Below are 20,051 nucleotides of genomic sequence, written 5' to 3' on the forward strand. Positions count from 1 at the left end.
GTGTCAGTGCATGTGTGCCCTCTGGGCTAACAACAGGCACAAACCTACACATACAGGAGAGGAGGAGTAAATATCAGTCTTGATTCAGAGAAATCATACTCTAAGCAGAGCGGAGAGGGAGAGATGGATGCTCTTGGGGCTGCCAACTTTCCCCCTTTGGCTGCAAAAGGAGCCAAGGGAAACTTGCTCCAATGTAGATGTCTAGGTTTCCAATACCTAACATTAGATGAGAGAAATATATCACTGTGGGGTATAGTCCAATCATCGTAATCGCTGTTATGACCATTGAAACCAAAGTCACCTTCCCCCTGTATTACCATGCCTTGCTAAAAACAAGGCAACATTCTGCTATCCCCAGATGCACTCACCAAAGGCTCAGCCATTCGGTTTGTTACCCTCCACCACTTCCCCTATTAGCAGGGGATTAGCTCAGAAACTGAGTGAACATTTTACCTTAGGTAGGATCCCTTAGCAAATAGCTGTTAACTCTTGGGGCTTGGGGTAGGCGGACACCACCTTATTGATTCTGTCAATTTTGAGGAAAGACAGACAGTACAAGAAAGACAAAGCTGAAAATCACAACCTGATATCTTGGCTCTGTCCCCTCTGCACTCACTCTTTCAGCTGCTCACTTTCTGTTTTATGGTTGATTAATTCATATCTTAAGAAAAAGCTCCAATAATGCTATTGATACAATGGAGGGGTTCAGGCTCTGTTATTGCCATGCAGGTTCCCCAGTGTCCAGTACCAGAGCTCGGCTGATATTGCTGCCTTCCCCTTAGCGCTGGGACCGTCTGCTTTCATAGCGCTGGTGATAACAGTATGTCTAACACTTCTGATCCTCTGCCGAGCCGGTTGCAATTACCCACCTCCTTCCGTCATGACTGGGTCTGACTGGCGAACAGCAGATGGCGTGATTGCCTTAGGATATTAACCCAAACTCCATCCCCAAATGGAAAGACGATGTGTAAGTGAATTTATGGTTTATTATTTGCATTAGCTGTCATTTACAAAAGACAAACTATGTAAGTAAACAGGTATCTTTACAAAAGGGAGAAGAAAGTATGTACATTGTATGCAACAAATGCAGATTGTACTGGAATATGTACGGCACACAAATTAAAATAGAAACCTTACTAAAGCATTGACACAAAGGTGTAAAGCTTCAACATAAGGCACAGGGAATTCATCAGACTCCTCTTGGAAAATGATGGGATGACACTTTAAATATGGTGCCACATTTACCATTGTAACAACCATCCAGTCCAAGACAAGTTCATTACCTCCCACCTGTTTTTCTAATCCCTCCTTCGGTTTTGCAAGAGTCCATTTCCTAAATTAACTTTGTCCTGGAATCTCCCATCTGTATTCTCATAATGATGTAGTAAATAACCTAAGGTATTTAAATAGCAACATACAGCTCGTGCGTAGCAGTTTTCATCATAATGAAAAACATCACTTCTGAATAAGATGAGCAGTATTTCTGTATCTGATAAATGGATACTCATTGATTAAACATACAAACTCTCCATTTTTTACAAGAAGGTGGAGCAAAGCTTTAAGGATGCTATAATTAAGCAGCAGTTTCCTTTTACAAAACTGAACTTGATTTAGTACTGAGCAGTGATTCAGGGAGTTATTTAAATTTCCCCTAGTTCCAAGTACAGATGTGGTTTCATTGCAGCTACTGGATTAGGTAATGGACACAAGAAACAGGTATCCAAGGCACAGCTTTTGTTCTGCATTAAAGTTCATAAGCTATTTTTCATTCATAGAGATGGAAATAATTCAACCGAATCCCTTTCTTTGTACATGTTAAGTGTTTAATCCTTTAATGTCTTCTCAACTGTTATCACATATATCACTTGCTAAAAACTTGATGGTGGAAAAAGATTAGTAGAGAAAAGCAAAGTAATTACAGTATTTTAGTTGTTATGATCAGAAACACTTTATGGAACAGCTGTCTCTGGTTTTCTACAATATTGACAGAAATGGTCAACATGGAATTCAGATTTTCCAGGATTAAAAGACAAAGCAAATCAATGTTATCACATTAGCAAGGAAAAAGTGGAAAAGAAAAAGCAAATGCTCATTTTAGCTGAAGAAACTCCTACTGAGGTTAAAAAGATTATGGGAAAGAACAGCCCTTTCTTCTCTTCATTCTAGCAATTGTTTAGTGTGGAATTTTCTTGAAGGCCAAAAAATTCCAAGTAGCTAAACTCTACCAAAAGAAGTCAAAATAATGTCTTAGAATTAATACAATGACAGGAATAATTACTGGTAACACAAAAAGTATATTACAGCACTTACATTAATGAATGCTAAATAGCATTGGATATTTAATATACAGGCTAAAAAGTTCAATATAAAAAAAGTGTAAAAAGTGTATTCAGATTTAAATGACTCAAACAATCACTGTATGTAAGAGATATGCAGAAACAATGCCCTGACAAGATCTACTCACGACTCATCACTTCACTACAGGTATATTAAATATTGTACATTCTATGCCACCAAAGGGGGAAAAGTAGTAAAATATCTTGTAAAAGTCAAGGAAACCAGATATGTAACAAGAATAAATTGCTTCAGAAATCCTTCTCCTGCAGTGATGAGGCCATTCATGTTTGACTGATGTTGGCTGATGAACAGATCTTTGACAGAAAGTGTCCCTGTATCAGAGAATTTGGTGTCCAAATTCTATAAAGATGAGAAACAGGGGCAGTGCCAATGACTCAAGCATTCCAGGAGTGGGGAAAGTACACAAGGGAAGCAGTTTTCTGTGCTCTGAGGACTCCAAATGCTAACGGGGTGTCTTGGCACCCCACAGCTTTCTTGGTAGGGCTAACTCACAAGCGTGGACAACATTCTGCTCCCACCCACTTGGCAAGACAGGCTTCCACATGGCACAGCATGGTTCAGAGCACGTTGCAGGCTGTAGCCTTGCATGTTGTGTTGGCACCAAGTTCCAAATCAGAGCTGTACCTTCAAAGCAAATCTCTAGATCGTGTCCACATGTTGTGCTTTGGATCACAGCACAAAACAGCCTCTGAATACACCAAATGTATTCCCACTAGACAAAACAGAAGCAGAAGGTGAGCTCCAGTAGCACACATCCTATGTCCCAACCACTAATGGGAGTGATTAGTGGTTCGCTAACCCCTAAGCCAGACTAGGGCAGTCAAAAATTAAGTCTCCTGAAACCAGACAGTTCCTTGGTGGGGACATGTTGTGCTCTTTAGACCTACTATTCTCATACTGCACCAATTAGTAACATAGATATAGCCCGGAGATCTGGCACTGTGAGTTGTACCTTTGAAGAGCCCATGATATCTGCAGGCTTTCCCCATAAATCAAAAACTCCCTCCCATTACTGTGCTGTTCAACATCTGGAGTTGATTTTGCATCATGAAGAACTATGAGACTGTTGTGGAGTCAGGCCATTACGCCCTGCATGAAGGGGATGCTCCCAGTTCTCCTTTTATCAGGGCAGGAGGAAACACGACAAGGACAACATTCTGCCCCAATTTACCCGACATTTAAATTTAAACGGCGAGGGACAAGAAGGAATAGCAGAGTAATCCTGTTTGGTTAAAGTGGAAAGAATGATTTAGTGTTAAGTGCATGCGGCAGCTGAGAAGCATCCTAGATTGGGCCACTGGAGGCCTCTCCTGTGGTGCCTTGCCTGCTGCTTCTGCTCCACCTCCCTTCTTCATGCTCCCTTGCCATTAGTGCAGTCACAGACTGCTGGTCCATGCGCACTTCTGTGGCCACGCTGGCGTAAGCTTTCCTTTTTGCTTTCTCACTTTTGGTGCTCTGTTGTTTTGAGGGGCTGGTTTTTAAGGTAGGTCAGTTCTTGGCAGGGTCATTCGGCGACCACACAGACAGCTCTGCTGGCACAGTGAAGGGAGAGGTAATGGAGGAGGTAACAAGCAAATAGCTATGAGCCAGGCAAGCGAATAGCTAGGAGCCAGGCTCAGAGAAGGATTCTGCTTATGGTGACCTACCCAGTCTTGCTGCCAAATGTCTATTTCTCCTTTTCACTGGCAAAATACCACTGCAGAAACAGCTGTGGAATTTCAGGAGCTAGCACAGTCCCTTGAAAGACTCCCAAAAAGGGTGAAACTGCTTGGTCTGTGGCACTGCTGGTGGTGTGCAACACGAGAGTAAAAGCAAATCTTTGCAGGAGAGTAGAAGGGAAGATTTACTGAAGCAATATTTTGAAACATTGATGTGAAAAAACAATGGAATTATCATAAAATGGAATTTCACACTCCCAGCACACCCCTGCCACAGACAATGGACTGACAAACAGCGTGCAATGGGAAGCAAGAATGCTAGTTCAAACCCATAAGTTTCACAACCAGTCCTCTCATACCTATCCTTAACATGTCTGACCTACTAAACCTTGTGACAGCAGGTCAACAAAGTCATGTTTTGCAGCAAAAAGAAGTGTTAGCAGTTTTTTCTGTAAAAGAAAAAATCTGCAGTATTTTGAGTAATTCTGAGTCTGCTTAAAAAAAAAACAACAAATTTATTAAATAACTTCAACAAGCAAAGTCATAAGAAATCTGCAAAGCTAAACTGGTCTGCCTACCTAGCATTTTAAACAGTAGAACCTTTGCAGTCAACTCCAAAAAACACCTCCAAACATCCACAGGTTTAATGCATGTTTTGCCCTGATGTTTTCATCAGATCAAAATGTTCGACAACGAAGGGGTACACAAGAAAGGAGGAAGTACAGCAGGAAAGGTAGATAATAAAAGCAGGTGGGAAAGTGATCCAAATGTGACCAACAGGTCTTCTGAAAATGCAGGAAAGAAAGTAGCTCTTTTGTCTGGGACAAAGATCTGGAAGCAACAGGGACAAAAGCAGGGAAAATAAACACAACACCCTTAATGTAAAAGCAACCCAAACCCCAAAAAGTGTACAAGGAAACCCTCATCCAGCAAAGCATTTGAATGTAGGCTCAGTGTGAAGCAAAGCCTAAAGGTAATGGGGGTGCATTGCTGGATTTAGAGGAGGGGAAAACAACAGGGGGAAACAACACCATTTTCATAGGTACCTACCAAGAGCTTGCCATTCTCAAGGAAAAATGTTTCCTTTAGTTGCTCTTCCAGAGCTCTGTAGCTAAGCCTGGGAGCTCAGGCTGCAGAATGCTGCTGAAGAGGACACCGCGACTCTTGCCAGACTAACTGCTTCCTGACAGACCACCTAAGATTGGAGGAGACCACTTGCAACGGAGTGGTCCCTCCCATAGCCCTTTTCAGTTCAGTAAATGTAAAAGTGTTTTGGAGACACCATTTTGTCTGGGAGAAGTCGCTGGTACCTGGTCCCTGGGGGCGGCCTGCGTGGATGGATTGTCACCACTGAAAACTGGTTCGCCTCTAGAAAGCACCGTTTTGCTACTGAACTCAGGGAGACAAAACACAGTAGGAATGTCCTTAGGACATTTTGGGTGAGGAATTTTTACACGCTTATTCCAAAAGCCCATTAAAAATATACCTAGAAGAAAACACTGAAGAGCAAACAAATCGCACCCCCCCCCCCAGTCATTAATAAAAAGTAAAAGTCACATTATCAAACTATAGATCTAATTGTTTTCATTAAAAAAAAGAAGGAAAAAGCGCACCTACCGCCTGCAGTTCTGGTCAGGTTCTCCCTCCTCCCCCCACAAAATAAAAGTAAAAATAAAAATACAAGTAAAATAACTTCACCCTTTCCTCAGCCTGGTTCCTAACTGAAACAGTTCCATGCCCCAATACTCTACTTGCTGAATACCTCTGTTAGAAGTCTTAAAGAACTGCAGTTCTTCAGATGAACTGAAAGTAGAACTTCCTTGTAATCCTGGAATTATTTTAACAGTAGACCTTCCCCTCACCAATGAGAAGAGATAGGTGCCAGCTACAGCTGTCCTTATCAGAAGGTCAGGATTATTCCAGCTGAGCTGACAAAGGGTGGCTGAAGGAAGGCTATTGCTTTCTGGACTTGCTCTGATTTAAAAGACATCACTTTTAACTTGAAGTCAGCACTTTCTCTCTGAACTGTAATGTGAATTGCGTATCATTTAGTTCTGCTTAATGATTTAGATAATATCATTCATTAACTCCAATAATAATGGCCCCAGTTCACCAGAATACTTAAATTATGCAGATAGCATCAGTTAGGCCAAAAGGAATCACACGTTCAAAGTTAAATATGTGGTTTAGTGCTTGGGCAACTAGGATTCCCAATGCACTCAGCGAGCAAGACATGCTACGAGTCATGTTCATAAGATATGCACTTAATAATTAATTTTAGCATTTTTTAAGATAAATTGCAAGAGCTGTGGTGGGAAGACCCCATAGCTTACATGTGAACAGTATTTAACCTTCAGCAATGGGAGCCGAATAAGGGATGCCAGATTTGTGCAGCAGTTGGTATGAAGTATCCCGAGTTGTATATTCTGCCCTTCAGGCAGCTGGGAAACGTCCTCTGCACCCCTCAGCACTTTGTCAAATCTTTATTTTTCTTCACTGTATGTATGAAACAGACTTCAACAATCCTCATTTTCCATCTGGAAGTACATCTGCTTAGAAGTACCCACAAAAGGGCCTTAATGGGCCAGCAAAATAACATTTCTGAAGGGCTCCAGACAAAATGCATCCAGTGTGCGTGGTGGAAACCAAAGCAGAAGTACAGGAAGCAAAGGAATTATTCAGTGAAACCAGTTTTTTTTCCACACTCCACATTCTCCTCCTCTGACAAAGTATTTCATGCCTTCAAAATCCAGTGTGCTTTTTTCCCTTTTTGGCAAAAAAACACCCATCACTTTTTTTTATAATTAACAGGAGAAGGAAGTTTGTGATGAAAAGGTTAAAGACGGAATCATCAATGATGTAGGTGAAAGTCTGCGATCAGAACGGTAGCAAAAAGTTTTTCCATGTCCTCTCTGAGCAGCACTCTGAACTAACGTGGGGGTTCACCGACTTTTCTGAAGTTAATTGTTCAAGAAGGATTTCTTTCTTGCATCAAAGGATCCCCCCCTGAAATATTGTCCATGTCTTGCACTCATTTATACAGCAGCTGCTGGAAAATGAGCCCAATTCTTCATCGGAAGAGTCTGACCACAATAATAGAAAGAAGTGAAAATGACCAAAGAAAAGGAATATAAATGGTGTCATTTTCAAACCCTGCCTCTGGCCTCTGGGAGAGTACAGAAAGCAAAACAGAAAGTGTTGGCACCCCAAGCTCCTGCAGCCCCAGCAGGCAGCATCTGGCACAGATTCCTGGTGTGCAGTTGAAGAACTCTTCCCAAGCTCCAGGGAAGGAACTTGCAAAACATCTCCAGCAAATCTTCAGGAAGGTTCTTCTTCTCCTTCCATTGTGCTGTCATTTCCCAAGCTTCTGCACCCTCAGATTTGTCTCACTTTTTGGCTATCAGCCAAGGAGTTTGACCCTTGAAATAGCAGACAAATGGGTTCACATGAAAGCGGCCAGGCAGAATTAACAGCAATAATCATCAGTTACAGCAACCTAGTTACAGGTTTTGGTAGAGATGGATCCTGAAACTGAGCTGTCACATTCAGGGTGGTGCAAGCCCAGCTTTTACCTTTCAGGTTCTTCTTGAAATGCAAATTGCTTATGTTTGGAAAGAGCAGCTGATCAGTGAAATTTCACTGATTCACAACCTCTGGTTCATCACCAGTGGCCAATGAGATTATACTGGTATCAGGGGCTGTAGGAACAGCCATCTGAAATGGTTATCTAATACAGTGAAAAAAAACCATGTTGTGATCTGCAGCAGCCCCAGGGAACGTTTGTCACCATTTTCTGACCCTTATGATAGGTGAGCAGGTATCTTACATACAGTTTTTCCCCAGCAGTAGATCAGTTATCTTTCACCTTCTAAACAAATGCTGCAGATAATCTCAGGTCCTTTCCCTCTCCCTCTGCATATGCTGCCTGAATTGCTGAGTTCTCTTGGTAGTCAGCTGTATGAGACACTCACAACTTGATGCCCAACAGAGGCAAAACTTAGAGAGGCACTGTGGGACTGGTGAAATACCCGTACACACTGGGTAGCACCTATCAGCATTTAGTGTCAGAGGCCGAATTCATAGAAGCATTTTGGTGTACAACTCCCACTTAGATACCTGCTTCCTAAAGAAACCAGTGTGAATCAGCTACCTCAGCGCCCTTGAGAATTAGCTCCAAGAGCCGAGTTTTCTTTACAGCTGGAGCCTAACAATTCCTTTTGCCAAGATGGAAAAGGGGCTGCTGGTTTTCAAAGGAAAGTAAAAATGAAACAGTTTTTCAAGTTGGCAGACTCTCCTCCAAACGATCATATTCAGAAAGGTCTAAAAATGCTTTTTGCTGAATTATGTTCAGCTTTTTCAGGGTGTGCCAAAAGAAGCATTAAACAAGTCTCGGAAGGTCATGGATTCTGCTGCCCACATAAAGCATCTTTAGAGTCCAGCAGCTAATTTGAAACCAACCAATGATATGGACAGAATGATCCAAGATCATGAAGAAGAAAAAAGACATGAGGATAACAGCATGTGTTGACGCTCTGTGCATGTCTGCATTTGCTGACAGAAAGTAGGTAAGTGCTATAGAAGCTGTGGCACCAAAGCCTCTTGTGGCTTGTAAGTCAGGAGCATCTCCACTGGTAACAGAAGAGTTACACTGGGGCAAAGCTGGAAGCACATAAAAATCAAACTTATTTTGCTCAACCTATCCCTCCTTCCCTGCCTCTTTGCTAGCACAGCTCAGCTACTTTCAGGAGTTCTGGCAATTGCATTTCAAGGTCCCCTGTGCCTCAGGTAAAAGCTTTCTCACCAATATATCAGCCAAAAAACAGCCCAAGAAATAAACCAGATACAATATCATCTTAAGACTCCTTTACCTTTCAGTAGCAGTATCAAGACAACATAACAGATGTACAGTCTGTTTGCTTTTAGCTCAGGCAAACCCAAGCAAAGGCAATCCCATGCAATGCAATCACAAGTAAGTTACAAACCAAAAATACACTACCAACATCAAAGGGAACAGGAAATACTGACAGGTTCTGTGAGGGAGCTGTAAGTTTTTGAGGATTAAAGAGAGCCAGCATTTTAAGAAGGAGCTAAAACATCCAAACCACCTACCTTGTGGGCTGAGCACTACAAGACTGGGGTAGAAATTCACTGCTGCTACTACCATAACCTTCCAAAACAAGGCACCACTAGGCTGCCTGTTTGGGTCTTTAGTAACTGTTTTGTAGTTAACAGGTGTGCAATTAAAACACCACACTTGTGTGGCATTCATTTAAAGAAGTGCTGTTCCAATTAGCTTCACAGCTGCAAAGACTTATAACAGGGAGCTGGGTCTTACATTAATGAGATACATTACTGAAAAACCAAACATGAATCTCTCATGGCTCTGCAGTTCTTTCTGTGCCATTTCAGCTTCTCCAATCATCTCATGAGAACATCATGCATGGAAAAGTTTCATCCAAAGGACAATGTTGGCATGAGAAGAAATGGTTGTGAATACCATGAATTAGTTTAGGTTGAAAGTTGCAAGGAGTTTCCAAACTGAGAGCAATCTGAGTCAGGAATAGCCTGTGGGAAGGGGAGGCCAGTGACACAGCATGGTAGAAACCTCGCTGTTGTTTAGATAAAGTCCAATGGATTTCTGAAAGGGCAAAATGACAAATGGATTGGAACAGTCAGGGGCCGGGCTCGTTTCCACGGGCAGTCCCCGCAGGCTGTTGTGCACAAGGGAAGCACATCTCTCCCTCTATCATACTCTGGTGGTGCTAAAAGGTTGCGTGGAATCAGTTGGAAAAAAGTAACAGTTTATAAACAGATGAATAGCAGAGTGCAGGACGTGGTTGTGGTGGTGACCACCTCAGCTGACACAGCTGCAGCCAGGGGAAGCCGTTGTGCGCAGCCTGTGATCCGTATGTACAGCGCTGCAGGAACTCTGGTGGTAAAAGCTATATAGTGGTGCTGTGGGAGAGGGTGCTTAGCTCCTTTTATAGTGGCTGTGTTAAGAGCAGGACCTTAGTGTCTCAGTCTAACTAATGAATTACTGCTTGTGGGTAACTGATCTCTGCAGAGATCTTTAAATACCGACACTTCTCTCTATCACCCAGAAACTTCTGGGTTGCAAACTGTCTTTCCCCCTTACTTGAAGGGTCAAGGAAAGGGGACATGTTTCAGGGAACAGATTTAGCCTTCCACTCCTTTGCCCATTTTCTAAGAAAAGTATATTGTGATGTTCACTTTGGTCTAATAGTATAAATTTTCTTGATGAGTAGTTCAGACTTGAGGCATTAACAAAGGGAGGTCAGGAGGGATAATTAAGATGCACAGATGCAAATCATTACTGACACTGCAAATCTGCATGCGACCTTTGGTCAACATTTCTAAAAAGCCATGTGGACTGATTTCTGCAATAAACACCCATTAGGATATCACTGGGGTATTCTGCCATAGGCTTTAGTGCAGCTACTTGCAAGCCTGCAATTTAGAAAGATTTTAGAATTTCTTGCTGACCAGGGCTCATTGTCCTGAGAGTTATTCCTGCCCATGGGAAGTGCTCCATTTTAGCCAGAGACAAGAGACTAGGAGATTCTCTTTGTACAAGGTAACTCCACAGCTCCTGGAGAAGGTGTTACCATTCCCGCATGCCCAAGGAGCAGCCTCTTGAGGAGCTGGCAGGGGGCTGTGCTTGATGCTCTGAATCTGATCGAGAAACAGTCCTTGTTTGATAGTTATTAATCATGGAATCTCTACATTCCCAGTGTACAGTGGCTACTGGGAGGTTTTCAGCAACGCCTTAATTTAGTCCCAACTAAATTGTTACTTTTTTGCTTTAATAAAAAATACATAAGATTTTGAAATATTCATGAATGATTCCAGCTTGGAAAATGAAAATGACCCTTAAATCTATACAGGGCAGTTCCTTCGGGCACTTTTAATGCAATAATTTATTAAGTTCCTATATTCATCATGTGTGCACAAATATCATGTAAATATTACAGCTGTACTCCATGACAAAACAAGCATAAAGCAGACATAGAATTATACAGAGAACTGACAAATGGGGAAGAAGGGAGATCTAGTATTTTCTGTACAAAAAATACGCGGCTTTTTGATAATTTGTAAAAATGCATAACTTTCGGCATGTCAGAGAAGAACACTGTATAAAAATAAATATTCTATGTACAGTAACACACACAGGCCAGTCCAGGGTTAGAATCATCACTGCAAAAGAAAATGTAAATGAGTGTTAGTGACAATTCACCAACAATTGTTAGTGACAGCTCAGCAGGGGGAAGGACTGCTTCATGGGATGGAAGGACAGTGTTAGGGAAGCTGGCTCTGGGGTTTCCAGGAGGAAAAGAAATGGTGCTGGATCTCAGCAGAGATCCTTTCCACTGCCCTGGGCAGTGGGGATGTGAAGTTCAATTCAGGCTGACTGTCTACCTCCACTTCCTTCCTACCACTGTGGCTTGACTTTGGGCATTAATGCACACAGCAGGTACTGAAGGTGGGCTAGACCCTGAGGAGTGACACCTCAGAAGGAGACTCCTGAGGTAGATGAACCATCAGAAACAAAGGGAGAGTGGAGGGGACAGGTATTACACCCCCTCTCAGTGCTAGCCCAGAATTGAGCTAAGCAGCCCTAAGTCCTGTGCTACCAGGACACCCCTCAGCAGGAGCTCAGGGGAATCTGGTGCTGAAAGCCCCATGGGGGCTCTGCTGAAACAAGTGTGAACGTCTGTCCTGCTCCCATCAGCCTCCCGTGGCACCCAGGTTACCTAGGGTATGCCAGCTCCCAACCTTTAGTAATAAGAGTTGACTAGGTGGAAACCAAATCTTTTTGCAAGTATTGGAGCACTTCAAGGCCAGGCAGCTTAAAGGCTACAAATACAATTCTCTCTTTTTAGTCCATAAAGCTAAACTGCAGTATACAAACAAGGAAAAGTTTTGCTTGTTGCTTTCAGGGGTGTGGTCCTGGAAGTCTCATGCATGCCTCCACACCTCTTTTGATCTTAGCCAGACTCGTTGCAAAACATCAGCAGGACCTGTAGCACTGCCAGGTCAGCCCAGTCACAACACTTCCAGGATTTACCTTATTCCAGCAGCCTTGAACTGGAAGGCCGTCTTCCCCCTGCAAAAAAAGATGGATGAAATAGCAGTTTAGGACACAGAAAATAGCACTAAGATTGAGGAAAGAAGGCATGGGTTAACTATTACAGCTGCAACAAACAGTCTGAAGCAGGGCTGGAGGAATAGCCTGAAAGATATTCCTCACCCTTCTGGAATGACCCAGACTTCTGGCTAACATAACCAGTGTAGCTTGAAGAGAGGGTTGGGGCTGAAGAGGGGGGTTGCCTGCGGGTGATGCAAGGACTTATGTTCATAGGGTCTGTAGGCTCATTCTCATTCTTCACTGAGGAAGGTATTTTTCTAGGCTCCCCTGAAGGTAGGGGGGAACACAGGAGGTCCCATTCAGCTAGAAAAGTACTACAGGAAGTTGGCAGTGGAAAGCGCGAGATGGCTGATCTGTGTCATCGGGCTTGACTCTGTAATGCTGAGGTTATAGCAAACAGGCAGCACTGACCTTGGGTCCCAAGGGGAGTCTGGAGAAAAATTCCATTTCTTTTCTGCCCTGTTAAAAGGTTTGCTTTATCATGTGAGAGACTGCCCAGCTGCCCCCTCTTGCTTCTGAGAAGATCTTGCTCCAGTGAAATTAGGAAGGCAAGCAGCAGGGCAGACCGGGTGCTGGCTGAAGAGGTCTCAGCTGACTCCCTGAGAGGGGCTTTTGCCTCAGTCAGGTCAGTGAGATTTCTGCAAAACTCCACTGGCACTTCTGCAACCCTGAAGTCTTGGACTACACATCCCAAAGTGGGGATGTGACTGTTTCGTTTTAATGCTGAAGAGGGTTGAATACTTTAAAGGCTGTGGCTTCTAAAAGACTGAGACTGTTTTGCTGGGAAATGCTTTTGTGAATTACTGCCATTAATTTCATCTCAGCGAAGCCTAAATTGATGTGAGAAAAGGAGGAATTATGTCAGTGACGCTTAATCTCCTGCTTTTGAGCAGGAGGGAGAGTCAGATGTAAGGAGATACACCTCTGACATGAGAAGCCCAAAAATTCTGTTCTGTGTGTTGGATTCGTGGGCTGTTTCTATTCCCCAAGAAAACTCAGGAGCAGGGAGTGAACTTGTACAGCGCACAATGCAGGCACATTTCTTTATTGAAATGACTTAGTTGTCACTTCTTCAAGTACTGTGTGAGAGATCTGAAGTGCGTATCATGCCATTTGTGAAGGTGAGAGGGGAAAAAACACCAAACAGAAAAGCAAATGCATGGTACTGTATCAAGAAAACTTGATAAACTATTTAAAGGAGATGCACTTTCAAGGGACTGATGAACTGACCGTTGCCATGATGCTACAATCATACTGCTTTTCAAATGCATTTTCTGGACTGTGCCCTCCTTGTGCTACTTCCTCCCCCACCCTCCCACACTGTGGAAATACTGAATTACAGGTAAATTGTGGTGTTCCCATTGGTACTTTGGTGGTGGTGAGAATGACTGTGTAGTGCATTGCAGGAGGAGATGGGAAGTTAGGTGTATGAAGGATGGGAGGCCAGGGCGTTATATCTTAGGGATCAAAGGAAGACCAGGGTCACAAGGAAGTGTTTGTTGTAGGCGATTTTGCCAAGAATGGAAATGCAACATGCTTATTAGTACCAAGTATCTCTTTCCACATATCTCAGATGTGTAAAGCATTAGGTCACGGCCTCCACAAGTTACACACGTGGATGTGTCAGCTGTATGCTAAGCTTTTAACTGGGTTGGATCTAAACCCATGCTTATTCACATTCCCAAGCTAACTTGCATGCCAGAACACTATCTATATATATAAAACAATGGCATCTCTATTTCACCAAATTTTTTTGTTGAGTCTCCACTAATAAAAAGAGGTATGAAAAGAAGTATACATTCTAATATAGCCATGTGGGGTGAATCCTAACTGAGAGCAGAGACATTAAAGAGAAAGGTAGTCTACCAAAGAGACAACAGCACTCTCAAAAAGGATGGAATGCTGGAAGGAAGACTAATGCTAGATCTTCACAAAGGTCAAACAACAAAGACTTTTAATTTCAGGGGTAGTTTCCTCAGGAAACCAAGAAAACCTTCCCACCTGAATGGGGCTTTTTTCATCTGGGACATATTTTTCCAGCTAGTTGAACTAACTGCTATCCCATCCCTTGCAAATGGCATCAAACCCTTTTAAGTGAGCATAAAGCTTGGAACAGCCACCCTCAAGCAAACATAGTCATGCCAAACAAGGTCCTGAAGGGCATGAGAGTACAAGTTCCAATGTATTACGGGAACAGGCAATTCCAAATTCAAGTTTCTTGGATGATATGGGACCATTTGGACTTCTGGGGAGAGTCACAAATAGGAATTATCTAGCAGAAATCAAGGGAGATATGTGTCCAGTTAGTATGTTTAAGAGGATAACTTTTTTTTCAGTCATATTAACGCATAGGCTGATTAATACTGAGCAGTGTCAGGCTGTGCTAGCCATGTACAAGCATTCAAAAATAGAGTTACTGAAGGACATCAGCATGGCAGCTCCTTGCTAGAAAGCCAAGCCAGTGCAGAGGCAGTTCTTTGTATGTTAGTCTACTGAAAGATGCTGAAGCAAAGACAAAGAAAGAATTGAGGCAGTTGTAAATAAGTTCACATTTCTGTTATGTTTTTCCTCATGCCACAAGGTAATGCTGACAGCAGCTGTGAATCATAGCACGAAGGGAAGGGGCTGTTTTTGACAACAGCAGTGTGATGCAGCTTGGGTGGGGATAGGTAAAGAAGGAATTGCCAGATGTTTCTATGGCATGCACCTGTTCAGAGGTATTAGAAAGTGACAACCAAGATACAAAAAGCAAACAGGCATGTAGGAAAGGGAAGGTACACCATACCAATGGGCATGGGGCATCCAGGCCGTCCAGCCCAGGTAACCCCGGCTCACCCTTCTCGCCTTTAAAACCTCGGAGACCCTGTTTATGAAATCAACCACTATCGTTATTTCAGTTAATGCCAGTCACCTCCATGTCATGGGAGGAGAGGCCAGGTCCCCCACTGGGACTGTCACAGGGCACTCTGCTGCATACCCGTAACACAGATGGCCCATGTTTGCAGTTTTAGTTGTGTTTGTGTAGCCAGTAGTAGTGGCTTCCTTATTGTTTTTTTCTGTAATCTACAAGTCAGGAGATACTTCTCCGAGTTAAATCTGAGAGGATGGGAATGGTTTTTCACCTATTCTGAAATGATCCATTCTCCCTATCCTCACCAGGAAACCCAGCAGCTGGATTTCTAGATGCATGATTCACAAGTACTTCTAGGATTTTTGGCAGTGTTTGCTGCAGCATTTGAGTTTAGATGGAAATGTATACATATTCTTATATTTATTAATTTGCCTAGATTTATAGACAATCTATTTTGACAGAAACATATCCCATTAAAAATAACTGATATTTATTTTCCCTCTGGGTAATGCAGCTCAAGTGCCCTGTATCACTCCCAGGCAACCACATCAGCTGGCCATTATTCCAAGGCAAGAAAAACAGCATTCAGGTTTTGCCATTACATAGACACGATGACATTAAACATCTCCAGAGAAGAGCCAGCAAAGGAGACACAGGGCTCTATCCACAAAGGAGAAAGCCCTGGGCTCCCAGCACACACATGGGACACCCCCATGTATTCCAAACCTTTGTGAGCTCTGGAAGAGGAAGGAATATAACTATGGTCACTCAACAGCCTGGTTGCCCAGAGGATCAGTGGTTTCCCACTGAAGAAAGCAGCTTTGTCACAGATTACAGTGGGAACCAGGCTGGGCCTTATCTGAGTGTTGTACTTTTGCAAGACCATTATTTGTGTTATGATTTCCTTCTTTCTTCCCCATCAACAAATCTTAAAACAATACATTTGATGAAACAGAACATACCAACGGACAGGGTGCATCTAATCCAGGCGCTCCTTGGTCTCCCTTATCCCCTTTAGACCCTCTAGAGCCTTTCTTGCCCCTCTCCCCCTGTAAATAATAGTTTGGTCCAAGAAAAAAAGAATACACAAAAGCTTTAGGATCATCCATTTCAAACAAATGTCAGTGATAGTTTAAAAAAAAGATAAACATGTAGGAAGCATTTTAAAGGAAGAGAAATCTCCCTTTGAGATGTTAAGTGAAAAACAACGTATGGATCTACTAATTGTTACTTAGCTGCATAAACACATTGGTCATTGCTAAAAGCCCACACTGATAGACCATAAGGGCTCTGCATCAAAGGGATTAAAAGTGTGTCTGAACTTTAAGGCAGGCCTATAGTCAGCCAGGGGAGCACAACTCCTCCTCCACCAGTACCGTCATTATGAGACTGCTTCTCTAGGCTGCCTATATGTTCAGCACAGTATACATTCAGAGAGAGGTACCTTCTGGGAACTGGCTGACCCTAGGCACACAGCCTGAGAAAAAGACTCCTGGCCACCAGTGTGCCACCTCATCTCAGTCTCCATCTAGGTGGGAGGGTTCCTCCAATGCCACAGGGGCAATGCCTAGTGCCTCAGACAACAAGGCCTGCAGCAGACCCCAAGCAGGCTCTCCTACTGCAGTAAGAAGGCTCTGCTGCCATAGATGCCCTGTGTTGACTGTACTTTTCTTACTGCTCTGAATTGTCATTCGTAATGTAAACGAGTGTTTAGCAGCTTTCCCTTAAACTGTTTAATTAAACTCTTTGCCAGCAGGGGTTGCTAGCTCTTCCCTAAAAGCTGACATGGTTTGTTTTCTGTTTTGGGGGTGGGTTCTACGGGGGAGGGAAGGTTGGGAGTTTTAGTTTTAATTTTTTTTAAGATTTAAAATTACTTCTATATCCCAGAGCAGCAAAGCTTTAACTTGAATGGGTGTGCTTGCCCGAGTCTTACAGTGGTTTGTGCGCTGGGGTGCATCAGCATTGCTAAATAAAAAAAAAAGCCTGAGAATGCAGGAAGGAAGTACTCAGCCCTCCCAGTCTGCATCTGCACAGCCTGGTTGTCCTTTGGGATGCTCTGAGTAGTTGCTCCCAAAAAAAACCTGCTAGACAAAGGGCTGGTCCTCAGCAGTACAACCACATGGTAGCAACTGGTCCCTGGCCCTCTTGTTTGGCAGCACTGACATACCACCAGGAAGGTGCTATTCTTACAATGGTCTGATATCACAATTTCTCTGCAGGCTCCAAGTTGAGTTACACCAGAGCCAGGACAGGGAGGAAACAATTAATCACAGCCAAAGAGGAGATTTGCTCTCTTGTGGAGGGGCAGCATTAAGGCAATGAAAGCCAGCCACAAAAGGGGCTGAGGGAATGCCCAGATGCCCTGTTGCCCCTCCTCACCAAAGGAGGATACATCCCACCCGCAGCAGGTCAGCCAAGGCAGGGTGTTGTGCAGGTATTTGTCAGTTATACCTATACCAAATCTTTATGTGTAACAGAAGAAATTCTTAAAGCTGCTGAGCATAAAATGGGAAGGAGCTGCAGCACAGGGAACTGAATTTAGGATCCTTGTGGGCAGGGTTAAAGGAATTAAGGGATAAAATCAGACAGCACAGGTTGCTTTTTCTTCTTCAAAAAAAAATAAAAGTGTTAAACCCAAAGCTGGCAAGAGAAATGGATGGGAGAGGAGAGGAAATGAGGAGAAGTCACCCAGAACCAAGCACTGGAACACAGAGGATAATCCAGGAAAATGTGGCATGGGTTGCTCTGCAGGAAGGAGGAAGGAACCGGAAGAATGGCAGAAGAGGAGGAAGGGATAAAGGGGACAAAGGTGGACCTGTAGGAGCGAGGAAGACGCACATACACACAAGAAAAAACACGGGCATTAAAATAACAGTGAAGATACCAGCTTGGTAGCACAAGTTCAGGGTTTACACTTTTTCAGCTGGGTTACTTGAAAGGCTATCTGCTCCCATTGCTACCTAGTGCCACGATACTGCCTCTGCGTGTCCTCAGGCACAGCTATGCTCATCTCTCACTGAACAAAGGGCAGCAGGAGCATTTCTGGGACTTAGAAAGAGCTGCTCTGCCTAAAGTAACAGAGAATTTTGGCAAACTATTTGGGAGCTTAACAAAGTGGATCCTCATTTTTAATGTCCTCAACACTGAAAATCTTTAAAGTGCTACGCATACTGCTGCTGTCAAAAACAAAGGGAGGCATTTCAGATGAACACATCTCCCATTTCCAAAGAGGCCAGTGTTATACCCTAGCCCCCTATGGAACAAGTCAGTAGTGGCTGAACTGCCACCAGTTTTACCAGTATCTGGGAGAGACTGCTCCATGCTCTTGAGGAGGTTCTGATGCAGAAGCCATGTGTCCCACTGTAGGGGAGACCTGGAGCTCAGCTGGGGATACCAGACTGCAGAGCCAATCCTAGGGAACTGGCACTGTGTCCAGTTCTGCTAAATGGTACTTGTCAGATGTCTCTAATGACTTCAAAGGGATAGTGGTATGCTGACAAAACAGCTGTATAAAGGGGACTCAGCAAAACTGCTGTTTAACTCCTGTGACAAGCAGTGGCCTGTTCACAACTTTTGAAGAGGGGCAGGAGTGAGGGGAAGCTCCTGTACAAAGACTAAGTGGGAAAAGTGGTATTTTCTAGGCTCAACTGGCATAGATATTGCACTTGCCCATTTACAGTCTCAAGTTTCTCATATTTTTTTGTTTCAAAATATTTGTTGCAGTGAGGCGAAGTGCATGTGTGCTTCAAGGGGCCAGCAAAGCTTCCCACTCATGCTTTCCAAATCACCCTCTATAAGGAGATGCAGTTTCTCCAGTTTTTATCTGAGAGCTCAAATAAATCCTATCTACAGCTAATAAACAAGATACCCAGTTTAAAAACCAACTGAAAAAGTCTAGGAGTTCTGTTAAAGTTACGTTTTGTTTAGAAGCCACATGAACAAAACAAAATGCATCTTAGTGAAGAGGAAGTTAAGAAGCAAAGCCAGAAATACAATGATTAAAATAGGGGAGAACTTCTGAGCTCCCATGAAACTTGTATCTTTCTCCCCTAGTTTAAGATGCCAATTGGCTACTGCTTTCCAAAATTGCCCATTCTGTGCAGAGTCAGGTCATAAATATATTGCAGATAAAGGACAGAGAACACCCATGATGTATCAAAAGCAAATTCATATAATGAAATCACCACACGGGCACATGCACTGTGAAACTTTACATTTTCAGATAGACTTAGGTGATACCAGATTCTTATGAAGAGAAGGTGCATTTATATGTATGACTATATGCATAAAGACATATACATGTGTGCTACATTGAACTGCTTGACATATTTATAAAATTGTAATCTTACAAAGACTCTAATCCAGAAGTCATTTATATTTCTAAATATAAATCATATTCAACTATAGCTTTAAATGTTTTTTATCAAAAAGATTCTGAGCCTTAACAGCTAAAAAGTTCCTTGGGAAAACCTGATGAAAAAGCTATGAGTTTCTCAATATGCACTTTTTAGAAGTGTGTATTTTTCTACAACACAGGTGGTATGACAGAAAAGCAACCATTCATGTTATTGGTTTTGACCCAACTCTTCACAGGACAATGCCTGAGGAGACTTCATGTCTGATTCTTTAATGTAGACAAATTTAATGCATGCTTTCCAAATTTCCATCTTCCAAATTCTCTGGAGGATCATTTGCTAGAGAGCAACCTTCTTTTTCATGCTTCAGGAGGAATTTAAAAGTAACACAGTAAGATTTAATGGCTTTACCTCAATTCTCATGGGAATCCCTACACACATCAGTAAATAGATAAGCAGCATTTCCCAAAGTAAGCCATGTTGCCCTAGCTCTACTACACATGAAGTCCCATGCTTCAGTGAGAATAGAGCTATGACAACAATGAGCATGTTAGAAAACCCCTACCCTATAGCTTTCAGACAGATGTACTGCAATCTTCCAGGTGATTATATGAGCTATAGGTATCACCTTCTAAAAACAAGTTTGTAAAGTTACTTATATG

The 20,051-nt window shown here is 42.9% G+C and overlaps 1 protein-coding gene across 2 annotated transcripts in view; it reads right to left on the bottom strand.

The window, feature by feature from the left end:
• Positions 1-8,864: 8,864 nt before the first annotated feature.
• Positions 8,865-20,051, bottom strand: part of COL13A1 (collagen type XIII alpha 1 chain) — a 130,776-nt gene continuing 119,589 nt past the window's right edge. The window contains exons 46-49 of one of the 2 annotated variants that reach the window (XM_062611643.1): positions 15,997-16,083; positions 14,969-15,046; positions 12,103-12,141; positions 8,865-11,231 (exon numbers count right to left, since the gene is read on the bottom strand). In XM_062611643.1, the coding sequence (XP_062467627.1) occupies positions 11,229-11,231; positions 12,103-12,141; positions 14,969-15,046; positions 15,997-16,083 (207 nt within the window). In that variant the 3' untranslated portion in view covers positions 8,865-11,228. The other variant, XM_062611644.1, reaches the window with a different exon arrangement.

The sequence above is a fragment of the Pezoporus occidentalis genome, unplaced genomic scaffold, assembly GCF_034315485.1.
Source record: "Pezoporus occidentalis ecotype Australia unplaced genomic scaffold, CSIRO_AGI_Poc_V1 ctg155, whole genome shotgun sequence".
NCBI classification, from domain to species: Eukaryota; Metazoa; Chordata; class Aves; order Psittaciformes; family Psittacidae; genus Pezoporus; species Pezoporus occidentalis.